Here is a 13,444-nt window from a genome sequence, read left to right on the forward strand (position 1 = left end):
GCTAGTCTAGCATGGTCTTCATTAGGAAGCCGTGCTTCCAATTAACAAAATCCACGTCCAAAGCATCTTGAAGAAGATGCACACCGAGAAAACACATCAGACGGCTTCCTCAACTTAGGCGTTGCCAAGGCAATTTACACGGTAAGATGGTCACAAAGCTTCCTGGAGTTCTTGTTTGTAGTTTTCGATGGATCATATGGGTGTGTCTTTTACTCTCATCGTCCTCCAAAGGTGATCCTCAAAGTAAAATATGTCCCGCATACTGGAAATACTAGGGGCAACAACAAGGTGGCTCACATGCATATTGGACATGTGGGATCCATGTCCATGTAAATGGTATGCCGTTAGTTGCACCGGATAGCTTGACGAGGGTGAGAAGCCACCCCGTTGGAAGAAAGGTGGGATATTGGTGCACTATCATTTTTCCGTGTACTGATGTACCAAACCCACGCTTCAACATTACGTAAACCTTACAAAATCATGAAAATTTCGACATTCATAAATCATGCACCTAGTATGTTGCAACTATCAAAATACAACAACGAGCAAATCCGGTTGCGAAACTGTATTATACAAGACAACATATGAAGTGCATAGCTCAATGGGTCCTTTGTGTTTATTATTAAGCCATATATATGGATAATACTTCCTCCGATCCAAGTTAATTAAAAGGGATCGGAGGGAGCATTTGAATTCAATACTTTGTGGCATGGTAGACTGTCATGTTTATTTTGCACTCTAGTACCTCGAAGGTCTATTAATAAAAGCTCCTGTTATCGATCTTTTTTATCATTATGCCTCCCGGAGAAATGCTCGGTTTCGGACATGAATCCAGTTGCTTGCGTAGCGCTTTTAGGCCTATCTCTATTTTCCGTGTTCCATCTTCCATGCGCACTGCGAACCGACGCTTTAGCACCGGAACTGTTGAAAAGGTACTAACAAATCTCCGCACGGCAGCCGCCGCTTCGCGTCCGGTGAAACGCGGTTCAGGGTAGCACCAGGTTTTTTTGGCTGGCTATGGCCGTCGGTGGTGTCGTCGATGAGGACGAAAGCTGTTGGTTTCCGTTCATGTCGTGTGACACGGGAAAAGACCACAAGGATCGGCGCGCGTGGCATCTGTGATGAACTGGCGCGGCCATGACAACACGGCGAAGCGAACCACAAGATCGGCGAGGCCGCGGTGGCGCGGCGATCACGACACGGCAGGAATTGGGGCGAAGAGAACACGTGGCTGGCCTGGCGGATTCACGTTCTCTGATGCGTGGCTTTGGCTTCAATCTTGTTACAGTGGTTTAGTTACAGTGAGATAACTCTCCTCAGGTTACGCCGGCGGGCTCTGTTCACCGTCGTCGAGCGGGGCTCGCAGTGGCTGTAGCGGAGGCGGCGTGCGGGGCTCCGTGCAGCGTGGACGGGAAGAGCCTCCGCGCTATCACCGGTGTGGACGGCGACGACGGCGAGGAGGAGGCGCGGCTCCTCGAAGACCAGGATGGTGTTACCGGCGACGGCGACAGTGCCGGAGATGCTCCTGATCTATCCTTGGCTACCCTCCCGACAGAGGCAGAGGCAGGGCCGAACGTCCTCCTAGCTGCCGGCTGGTGCTGCTCCGGTGTGGTCGGCTCTGACAATGTCCCTGGCCTTCTCGAGGATGATCTGCGCAAGCTCCTGTCCGGTGCCTGTCACACAGTAGCGGCCATTTTTTTTCTTCAGATTATAACAATTAGCAACTTCCATATAATTCTAAATCCGATAAATTTCATTTGAAATATATGAATTGGCAGCATGAAAATACATAGTAGTATAATGCAAACAGTAACATATCACTATTGATGATGATTATTTTTTTCATATCCTCCAAAGGGGATTAGAGTTGATATTCATATTCAGATTTTTATTCCAGAAAATAAATACAAAAGGTTTTCAACAGAGTTCACATGGACATGGTTATGTTTTGCACTTTTGCCTGATATTTAGGCTGTCCACTCTTAGTCTTGATGTAAATAAAGCTTTCTGTTAATACTTTAGCAAGAAAAGAAATTTCGATTTTGCTGAGACGAGTTAATGAACAAACCTCCAGTTTTGGTGAAATCCCTTTCAGCATCGCCAGCTTCCTCTCAAATGAGTTGCCCAGAACCTACATATTTAACAATACAGCTCATTTAACAAATAAAAGAAATTAGTCGCTAGATTGTTCGTGAATCGATTATGAGGACAGCAATATCTATGATTATTTATGAATAACGAAAAAGATTAAGCCACAATTTATGTTTGCTTAAGTACTAGTAGCACTTACGGCTGCAACTTGTTTTGAGCTATCCCAGTTGAAAAAGCTGGTGAAAAATACAGGCTCATCCCCTTCTGCGACAGCATAAACAGTTGTGTCAACGATGGACCGTCGTCCATCCTGAGCATTGCCTGCCTGAAGGAACATCTGCAGATTAGGTAGAAACAAATTGAGATTTGAGATTTCTCCGTTGCGTTTTTCTTCGCAGCTATAATCGCAAGTTCGAAACTCCATGACCTTGCCGATGTTGAGCGCGTGCTCTTTGGACGTGACACCCGAGTGAAGTCCAACCCAGACGTAAATTTCTTCACTGCAGTCCAGTATCAAGGTCTCCTCAGTTGCCAGATCATCCTGACAGAAGGTAAATACCTCCTTTGCCTGCAAGATTGGAATCCCAAAAACTATTCAACCTTTGCAAGAAAAATCAGCAAGCTACGAGTTGGCTGTATTCATGATTTCTTGTGGCAGAAAATGTTATCTGTAAGATAGCGCTAACCTTGAACAGACCTGAAAAGAATCATATATTAGATAAGAAATTCTTTTATGAACAGAGTCTCTTGGAAGGAAAACTACAAAGATGCACGTACATTGCTGGAAAGTACAGGTATACAGACGTGGATCTGCCGGCCAACTCTTGACACACTTCTCTTTGGAGTACTCTGATCTTCCTTCTAATGTTTTCCAGAAGTGATCAGGTTCAGAACCTTCTTTTAATAGAAACGATTGCTTTAGTGGCTGCAAAAATAGCACAGCATATAATCCACAATGGTATACTTCACAAATTTCCTACAAACATCAGAGTTTTTTTTTGGAAAGAAACATTAGAGTGAGAAAAATGGCATCCTTACAAACAACTTATTCATCATCCTGTCAAGTATAACATGTTCAGTTGGTGAAGAAAGGCTTCCAGTCCAGGTAAACAAAGAAGGACCGTCTTGCAAAATATAGCAGTGCGAGGAATTAAGCGAGCTTGCAATCTGCATTTAGTGAGTATTCCAGTAAACATGGGATGATCTAGAATATCAGAGGATTAAATGATATCGAATTGTGATTTTGGCCTAAGAGGCTAACTCTAAATCTGCAATTATTTTGGATTTTTGCCCAAACTCACCAGATCAACCTGAACGGCTCTTGCGCAATCATGTCTCAGCCCTTGAACCCGGAATAATGCAGCCCCGTCTTTCTGGTACCCTTCAGTTCTATTGCTTTTCTGCAGAACAGAGTTCTTATATGCAGCACTCCTACCACCCTGGAAAAGGAAGAAAATGAAGAAACTATACAATATTAGTATCCAAGTATGCATCCCTTCCTTAATCAATTTTTAAGTACATGACACGCACAACATGAGACGTATACCTTGAATATGATCAAGGACTTGAATACTAGGAAAAACAGCTCTGGTTCTCTGGCCTCAGACACTTGCCCCTGAAATTACATTTTGCAAATCATTGACACTGTTGGATATGACAGCAAAGATTCATTTTAGTCATATGCCTGGATTTAGTGGAATTAAGGAGTGAAATAACTCACCACAACTGCAGGACCTTTGACTGAATCAGACATGCTTGACATCAATGAAACTGAAGCAAGTCTGTCTTCCTGCATCCAAATGCACAATCCAATTCAGTAACATGCGCCATGCGAATGGATAAACAGAACCCAATCAATATTCGATCATGTTCGCCTTTACATCCGATTGGAAATGTTAAGTGGCTCTTAGCAAGGTAAATTATAAGAGTGTGGCTTTGTTCTTAAAAACTAGTAGGATACAGTATACCTGTACGCTATTTTGTCCAGACCAAGAAAAGAACAGATTATAATCTTTTCCATCTTCAACATAGCTGTACTGTACAATATAGCAATCCCCATTATACAGTTCCTCCTGCTCCTCAGTGCAAAGGAGGGTTACAGAACCACGGTCCACCAGCCATACCTGCGCTACATATTATTCTGTTACAAGACGGCTTCACTCATATATGACACACTTAGGCAAATAATTTTACCTTCAGAGAACCATTACTACTGATGGACTGTTGAGGTTTATCTTCTGGAATTTCTGCAACATCATACCCCTGATGCTTGAAAATTGCTGCACCATGATTCTGCATTAGACCTTGCAATGATATTCACTGAGTTAATGGAACCAATAGGTAGACGAAACCACTATAGTCTTCACACCTGCCACTTTCTCTCTCCCTGCCTCATATAACTTTTGGACGACATTCTTCGGCCAATGCTGAAACTGCAGCTTAAAGTCGGCAATTTCATGACCTTCAGTCGTTATAACAGTTTGACCAATTGATGATCTTCCTTGACTTCGTACATAATCCTACAAAATAAGGTTTGTTTCAATCATATGCAAAGATTTAACTAGGGACCACATATCAAGCATGTTAATACCCCTATCTTTTTTTCTGGTTTAGCTTGAAAGTTATCTGCACGATATTTTTTCTGAAGAAAGAAAACTTATTTGCACTACGAGCATATTAAATAAATGTTATTCTGTTAGAAATTTCCCTACAAGCACACATTCAGTATAATAGCAAAAAGGAAAATAGACAGGTTCATATGCATACCTCTAAGACAGTAACGGATATCTTCCTCTCTGAAACCAGTGTTGCCATCCCTAACCACAAGTATATTTCAGTTCCACAGTCCAGTATGTAACTTCTGTCAGACTTCAGCATTTCTCTATCTAACAAGTGTGCATCCATCGGAAGAAGTTTTCTCTTATTAATCCTACAGATGGAGAAGCATACCAATATACTGTTATATACTTATTAAAGGGGAATTGAGTTCTAAATTAACTTGGGGATAGTCACCAAAAAAGTTTCTTGGATGTGGTAGTCATCAGCTCCCCATTGGCTGCATCTGGTACATCACGGGGAATAGGTGCATAGCCTCCAAACAGGTTCCAAAACTCACCAGCATCAGAATCACCAACAAGCTTTCCATCCTCTACAGTCAGTGACAAGCATAAAAATTTAAGTATCTTAGCCATGTGATGAAAGGAGAGAGTTTCATATGACACTACCTATTGTCCCAATTTCACATCTACCGGAATGTCGGTTTTCTCTCAGGTACTTAATGACATCTAATGCCTTTGCCCTTGTTTGCACACTAGAATTACAACCGCTGAAAAGGAAGATCTTCAACGGAGTGTCAACTATAAAGGCTGCCTTATGATCCAGGGAGGTACGTGAAAACGGAACCTGTGAACATCATTGGAAATAACACAATTTAGTTGACTTGCGCTGACAGACAGTTAGATGTGCTGATTTTTTTTTTTTTTTTTTTTTTTTTTTTTTGCATTTGCAGTTCTTACTTCTGTGACACGAGCTACATGCTCTCCTTCACACCGAAACATTGTGGTCTGGTCGCATTCCTCCGCAGATCTTCTCCAGTGCGAAGAGAAGCTGCCTTGCACCGGGATGATACATGGCCTGAAGTATGACAAGAACTTGTCAGATTCTTCCCCTTGCATTTCCCTGTACTGGACAGCTTGGGAGCCCAGTGCCGCATCCAACTCAAAGGCCTTGTCGGAAGCCATCACAAAGTGTTCCTAGATGACCATAATACAACACACAAAGAAAAACATAAGCAAAAGTCTTGGCCAATCAAGAATGACAAGAGGGACCATTAACTGCCACACCTCTTTCGCTTCTTCCCCTATCCAGTAATGCACATTGTGTTGCCGACTTCCCCTCTTGAGCTCAGCTGTCTGAAACGTTGTACGCATGTGAAATTGGACAGTGATGTAAATAGGCTAATAAATGTACAAATTTTACAGCCCGAGCAGAGCTTTGCAGAAACTTACACTGAGTACGATATAGCAGTTCCCATTGTAGAATTTGCCATGCAAATTCTTTGAAATTGGGACTACACTGGTGCCCATAATGCACCAGATGTCCAGCCCTCTGGAGAGACATTTTAAGAAGAACAGCGTAAGCTACCTAGATTTACTGCCTGACATTTGCAGCACAGAGGCAAACTGAAGAATAATGTGCCAAATTGCGTACAGGTTTGAAATTTATTCCCCCACATTCCATCACGGATTTGAGATTTCCAAGCGTTTTTTTTTTTACTTTTCTTGCAAATCTTATGAACAGAGCAGATTTATTGCTGCTCCTGGGTAAATACAAAATTACCAGTTGCATTTTGTAAAGCGAAAGGGTAATGACAGCAGGATGGGCAAAATAGAAAGAATCGTGGAGGCATATTCCAATGCTGACCCAAGATTTGCCTGGAATCTAGTCCAAGAGAACAACAGAAGAAAATAAAAGCAGGCGAGGGAGAAGGAGGAGGTTAAGGAGCAGGACAGAGGACATACGGCTTGTCGCCGACGCCGAGGAACGCGTCGTCGACGCCCTTCATTGTCGACATGGAAGATAGCAAGAGGAGGCAATGGGAGGTCGTCGCCCAGACGCCCACCAATGAAGTGAGCAAAAGCAGGGGAGGAAGAAGAAGAAAGGGAAAGGTGAGCAAGCAGCTGGTGGTGGCGTGGCGGTCGTAAAGTTTGGTGGAGCTGCAGAGACTAACAATTACGCACTTTCTCCTCCAGCGGGCTCCACCAACAACAGAGGCAGACAGAGAGAGAGGCGCCATTGCTTTGCCTTGAAGGTCCTGACGACATGTTTGACGCGCGCTCCCTCTGGCGGAAGGAACGCACCAGCAATTGAAATTCTGCTAGTGTCGGCAACCCGTCGAGAGTTTGGGGTAGGATGAGATGTTCAAAGTTTATTAGACAAATTATAATCTCTTGCAATTTTAATTTAGAGGGGTGAATAGGTTCTATAAAAAAATTATAATCCCTTGCAATTTTAGGTGCAAAAATATAAGTGAGCCTAATGCAAACTAAGTGACACAACTTAGATAATGATACAAGGTACTTCAAGTACGAAGGCTATTATAAAGGCAAATGCACAAGTAAAGATTCCAGATAGAAATAACAAAGTCACGCTGAAAGTGAAATGTATACCCGTGATTCCTTCTTTGTAAGGAAGGTACGTCACGGTTGCAAAGGTAGGATATCCAAAGAAAGGTTCCCAATGCCATGATGGCTCACATTATTCTCTAGAACTTATTTCATGAAGGAATAGCTTATTCACTAATGGTAGATTTTAAGGTAATTTTCAAATCCTCGCGAATTTTTCCTTGGTGAAAATCCACACCGTGGATGCTTCTAGATGAACTTAACCCTCTATGGCTTTCCACAAACTCAAGAGTAAAAAGCTTGGTCGAGGAAGTCAAGGGAAATGAAGTTTGGCTTGTTGGGATTGTAGATCAGGACCTCACCTTTGTTTCCCCAAGGGATTTAAGTTTGGTCGGGGGACATGAGAGATCCTCAAGTTTTTGTGTTCACCAATTAAGGAGGTAGAGAGAGATAACAAATATTATCATTTGGAGTTGGTCGACCTACCCCTTTAGAGAAGAAGGATATGATTTTATTGACCCCTCAAGAAAAGTAAGCCATTAGGGCACGAAGTTGGACCCACTGGTTCCTGATCCTGTCAAACCGGACTAGGAACTGGCGACTCCGGTTGCAGCGTCGGTTGAGACTAGTTGGGCAACCAAACTGGCCACCAACCGAACGCCGAACGAACCAAAACCATTTAGGAAAAAAATCATCTATAAGGTGGCCAGTCAGTATGTGGTGACCCGGCATACCACTGCATGGTGTAGTATGCAAGTCTGATATAACACCAATGAAACACCGTTCCACTAGTATTATATCGCTCAGAGTGGTACAACAGAAACATATGCGGATCCAAGGCATGTCTGCAGAATTACAACACTGACTCTTTACAAAGGTTCCATACAACCTCCTACTTTACATTGAGGTAAAACTGCAAATAAACTCCAGAAGAACGACTCGTGGTCTAATCTTATCACGGACTCTATTTGTAGAGCCAATGTCTAGCTATAGAGGCTATGACTAGATTCTGGCTAAATAGGAGCTAGGTTTAGGGAGCTAGTTCCCTTCTATTGTTTAATCTAGATTTTCTCCATGGTAGATGTGGTGTTTGACTCTTCTGACAGGGTCTTGTCCCTTTGAAGTATTTGTAGACTCCTCGGTCTTCGAGTTGCACGGTAGATCCTCCTTCGATGCCTCCATATCTAAGCAGGGGATTTAAGAGTGGGATGAGTACGAGCGTACTCAACAAGTTCATTATAGAAAAGAGGTGTTTAATGCACTAGCTACAGCATTAGACCAAAAAGTCTAATACCAATGCAGGTTTTCATAACCATTTATTCAAAAGGTTGCTTTTATTCAGAAGAGCTATGTCCGTCAGCCTTCACTGGTTTACTAGAACTTCATGGAGTTCCTTTCCGGCAGCGTTCGCAGTTCCATAACCCGGAACAGGGAGTGACAGGTCACGATTTATTACACTCTGCAAAGGTGTGTTGTTTTACCCATAAGAGATCCTATCCTTGGTGCCAACCGAGTTGCAGGCTCGTCCACACTCCCTTTGGTGTGAGGCCAGGAGTAAGGTCTTAGTCAATCATATTCCTCCGCTACCTCGCACACCCACCCTTTGTTGCAAATCCGACCGTTGGTCCTCGCCGGGCTATATCACTTGGATATCTTTCGACCTCGACAACTACCAGGTCGCAACCAAGGTCCTTCGCCGGTCAATGCAACCCATCATAGACCGCATTACCGTGGAGAATTAGAATGGGATCTCCACCCTCAAGTTGCTCCCGCAAGACACAACTGCTACGGTAAGCGCATCCATTGATGTACGAGAGGTGAAAATACAATTGACTACTCCGTCCCACTCCAGATCTTATGGTTAACACGAGTTTTATGGCACAAGAATCACTGGACGATATTTGTTGTTTAATCATAGATGGATATAAACCCATTGCAATGGAACCTCCACCATATCAACACATTCCATGGTTCCATTGCCAACCACATAGTCATATTCATAGTTATGAAAATAGTGATTTTTGCTTTTCATGCGAGGGTGGTAAGTATAGTACTTTGCAAGTAATTTGGTAAAAATACTCAAATTGACATGAGCAAGCGATGAACTTGCCTTTCTTGACTGCAAGATTATGCAGACAAGGTCTTCGATACGCAATAACTCCAAATTCTGAAATAGCATCATCGTCCGGTAAGGACGATGTTTAAAAGATTGGCAAGGATGCAATAATGCATAAGTATGAGATGCAATCGTTCTAAACGTGACCTAACCCCGATGATTTAGGATTAGTGAGTTGTAATGATTAGTTCAGGGTGTGTTGCACTTTTAAAGTGATTCACAAACAGGGTTCTTATTAAGGTCGATTACTTGGTATCTTAAACAACTCATGCGATATATCATGACAATATCATTACTAGTGCACAACAATAAGATTTGGTATAATCCTAACATGTAACGAACAATGGTTGGTATTAGTACTATATGGCATGGTTAATAATTACTTGTTATATTCTTCAAAAGAATAACTTTTGAAGAACATGTTCTTTAATAAAGAACAAGTATGATAATTAGGGTTGTGGAGTTCTATGGTTTACTATGGTTCTAATTGGGTTCTAGTGTAAGGATTAGATGGATCCCAACGTAGTTGGATTCATTAACAACTAGGGCTGGTATGGTTTTACTGGAGCATAGGCATCTTAAGAAATTAATTATAAATGTTTGCTATCAAGGTTGGTATATCATGCTGGTGATAGCTAGCTAGGGTTTATAGGTCCTATTAAGTAAGGTAGATGGCTATTCTTTATTTTCTTCAAAAGAATAACTTTTGAAGAACATACTTCTTAAGTACTAAGAAGTATTTCAATTAATGTTGAGGTTGTCTAGGGTTTGCTATTGGATCCACTAAGTAAGGAATAATTAGCTCCTAAATAGGATGATTCATAATTATAAAGTACTTGTAGGGTTTAGTGGACTATGGTTATGTAATGAAAAATATTGGGCATAGTTTCTATTGGAGTTCATCACAATGGTGTGATGCTAATCAAGGGTTATTAAGGATGAGATCCTTGGTAGTAGAGACTAGGATTGATCCTATTTGATCATGTAGATTCTATTAGGATGAACACATGGAATACCACTTTATTAGTGATAGGGTCTCTATTATTTTATGAGGACATGACAAGTATTTGGTTGCTACTATGGATCTATAAATGTAAAGAAAGTATCATGATCACATGTTCTAACCTAGGGTTAGGGTTAGAAGCAAATTAGGTTTACATGAATTAATGGGGCTAGGGTTCCTAATGGTATTAGGGTTTTAGGATTTCACATTAAATGATAAGGTTGTAATTTCATTCCATAAGGAATTAGGGTTTCCTAATTACCATATAGTTCTATGGTTAATAACTTCATTATAAATTTGAGGTTATTAACAACTTTGAAATAAAAATTATATTGGCTTTGGCATTTTATTATTTTTAAAGAATTAATAATTAAGATAATTGTTAATTAGGTTTAAATCCCTCTAATAAGGATTTAATAAAATAACAAATAAACAAAATTAGTTTTAATGTTTTATTTCTTTTACTTATTGGTTTTTATTTATTTTAGGAAGTTTTCCTAATTATTGGATTTTAATTGAATTTAGAATTAGAATAAAAGGCTTAAATAACAAGTATGAAATAATTAAATTTTTATTAAAAATAAAAATTTATTATATTTTAATTAGATAGAGTTTACTTTTCTAAGAATTTTGATATCTTAATTATATTTTTTTGAGTAAAGATGATTTTTCTATATTCATTTAGAGTTTCAGTAATTATTGAAATTGAAATAAAACGAAATTTACTAAAGCTACCCGGATTAATCTACCCACACAGTCACTGACTGGTGGGTCAGTGGCCGTGTCAGCTGCCACGTCTCATTTGACCGTAGTGAAAATTGACGAGGTGCACGGGAGTGGCCGGCGGCCAGACGGGGACTACGCTGGCGATTTCGGGCGCGTGAGGACGGGAGACTACTCGCGTTCGATTCGGGGTGATGTGGTGAACACGCTAGTGGTGGAGCCGCTCCGGTTTGGTCACCGGAGCGTGCCCGCCGGTGAGGTTGAGCGGCGGCGCTCGCAGACGCACGATGCGGCGACGATGCAAGACGTAATTAAGGAAGGCGGGGCTGCTGGGAGGACCGCGAGCTCACCAGGAGCGCGTTGGTGTGGTCGGCGAGGCTTGGGGAGGTCTCCATCGACGGCGAACAACGACGACGGGTGGTTACCGACGAGGAATTGATGTCGCGATTCGACGACCTCGAGACTTCCCGGCAAGCGCGCGTCGACGAGGAGGTTGCTGGAGACGAGACGAAGCTCCAGGACTTCACGGTGGTGCTCGAGGTGACTCCAGACGTCGGCGACGAGAATCGGCCGGTGACTAGGTTTCGGTATGGATGAATTTGGAGCAGAGAGAGGGAAACGGAGCTAGGTTTTCGTCCAGGGTTCTTATAGGGCTCGAGGCATGCCTCGTCATGCTCTCGGACGAGGAGAGATCGACAGCGACGAGGTGAAGACGGCCACGGCGTCGCGCTGGCCTCCATGCGCGAGGAAGGGGATGAGGACGACCCCCTCCCAAATCTTTTGACAAAGGGGTATGTGGCTTGGGCTGTTTCTGGTGTTGGGCTGGACCACGGGCTGCTGCGGGGCTTGGTTGCTAGGCTGCGAATTGGGCTCCTCCTGGGTTGCTGTGATCTGCCAGGTAAGCCCCTCTCTTCTCTCTTTTTCTTTTCCATTTTTATTTTCTATTTTCAATTCTGTTTTATAATTCTGTTTTAATTCAAATCTAAATCATGTGATACCTAGAAGGTATTTGACACTTTGAATTTCAGTAGGACTATTAAAAGGATAAATGCATTACTACATTGTCTTTGAATAAGCATTTAATATAGGTGAGCCTTATTGCAATTTTCAATTAAGAAAGAATTAGGTATTCATTTTAATTTCCTTTTTAGTTTGGAATACAACTCCCTTTTGAATTATTATAGTTGATAATTTCTACTCCAGATATTTTAGAAGTTATCATTAGGACTTGACCTCATATTTGAGAAGTTGGTCACTTACATATGATTTTATGTGAGCACCTATTTATTAGGGTTTTATAATTTCTTTCATAACCCCCCTTATTAAGGTTAATACTATCATTATATTTGAAAGTATCTAAACATGTATTGTTTCCATCATGGTTTATCTTGGTTACAAAGATAAATGGTTGATCACTACACATACAGTTTCAATTATAAAATGTAGCACAAGGTTATTCTTAAGTTCTATATTTAAGCATAGGGTTTGATTTGAGTGCAATACTAAGGTTCTAATGATATTCACCTAATGGCATAAGGTTTAGGACTTAATTGTGGCTTAGGTTTTAGTTGTGGATCACCCAAATGATGCACCAACTAGGGTTTAATCTCCCCTATCCATGATAAGGTGGTTACTTGCTTAATAGTTGATGTTCTCCTTTAGTTACTAAGGACTTGATAATTGGTTTTATCTTCTACCAATTGACTTCGATTACTATCCTCAATTTATCATTAAAGTAACTAAAGTGGTTATGGTTCTTTTTATAGTTAACTTTGGTTATATGGATGAATGGTTTCTCACCATATAAAGTATAGAGTTTGACTCTAAGGTTTTCTTAGGTTCAGGAATAAGTGGAATGTAGATGTGGTAGGATTCTACTTATGATCACTAAGTGATTCACAAGTTAAGGTTGGGATATAAGCCTAGGTTTGCTTACTAGTAATCTCCCTATAATTTCATGTGGTGAATGATATCTACTTATTATATAGGATTGAACTTATGGCTTATTCTTCTATTTCTCCATAGCATGGTCATGAAGTATACATGATCAACTTGTTCTTAATATTTCTACCTCAAGTTCTTAGGGTTTATGATCATTACTCAATTTATAATGATCAAGGGTTTTACTTCCTAAGGTATCTCTCATGGCATAGGTTTCTCACTTCTAAGATCAAGTCTTATCTTGATCAACTAGGGTTTAGTACTTCTATTTTACTTTATTGGATGGGCTTACTCACTACAAGAAAAGTTGCCATGGCCGACGAAGTTGAAGTCGCGTCGTGGTTGCTGGTGCACCATGGCCGACGATTTTTGGTCTCTCCGTTGTGCATGTCAAAACGTTTTTTTTTCTCGTTTTTGAGGCCACCTAGCCGAAACGGCCGGACATCG

The 13,444-nt window shown here is 41.3% G+C and overlaps 1 protein-coding gene and 1 long non-coding RNA gene across 2 annotated transcripts; both read right to left on the minus strand.

Moving 5' to 3' along the window:
• Positions 1-1,568: 1,568 nt before the first annotated feature.
• LOC124649921 lies at positions 1,569-2,328 on the minus strand. Its single transcript, XR_006986832.1, has 3 exons — positions 2,291-2,328; positions 2,069-2,131; positions 1,569-1,673 (listed from the first exon to the last, which is right to left on the minus strand). It is a non-coding gene; the product is annotated as an uncharacterized LOC124649921 (long non-coding RNA).
• A 50-nt stretch (positions 2,329-2,378) lies between these two features.
• On the minus strand, positions 2,379-6,686 carry LOC124646706 (villin-1-like). Its single transcript, XM_047186785.1, has 17 exons — positions 6,612-6,686; positions 6,099-6,198; positions 5,934-6,002; positions 5,607-5,843; positions 5,316-5,493; positions 5,104-5,239; positions 4,858-5,020; positions 4,460-4,610; positions 4,285-4,370; positions 4,059-4,214; positions 3,812-3,880; positions 3,638-3,706; positions 3,393-3,530; positions 2,869-3,016; positions 2,778-2,788; positions 2,524-2,659; positions 2,379-2,428 (listed from the first exon to the last, which is right to left on the minus strand). Exons 1-17 carry the CDS (start codon positions 6,662-6,664, stop codon positions 2,379-2,381), a joined length of 1,950 nt encoding a protein of 649 aa, XP_047042741.1. The 5' UTR covers positions 6,665-6,686.
• Positions 6,687-13,444: the final 6,758 nt, after the last annotated feature.

This window comes from Lolium rigidum, chromosome 4 (assembly GCF_022539505.1).
Source record: "Lolium rigidum isolate FL_2022 chromosome 4, APGP_CSIRO_Lrig_0.1, whole genome shotgun sequence".
NCBI lineage: Eukaryota > Viridiplantae > Streptophyta > Magnoliopsida > Poales > Poaceae > Lolium > Lolium rigidum.

Coding starts and splice junctions, on each gene's coding strand:
- LOC124646706 (XM_047186785.1), bottom strand. CDS start 6,664: ATGTCGACAATGAAGGGCGTCGACGACGCGTTCCTCGGCGTCGGCGAC. Junction 5,240..5,315: donor ATGTGAAATTGGGACAATAG/GTAGTGTCATAT, acceptor CACTGACTGTAG/AGGATGGAAAGCTTGTTGGT. Junction 3,017..3,392: donor GAGCCGTTCAGGTTGATCTG/GTGAGTTTGGGC, acceptor CTATTTTTGCAG/CCACTAAAGCAATCGTTTCT.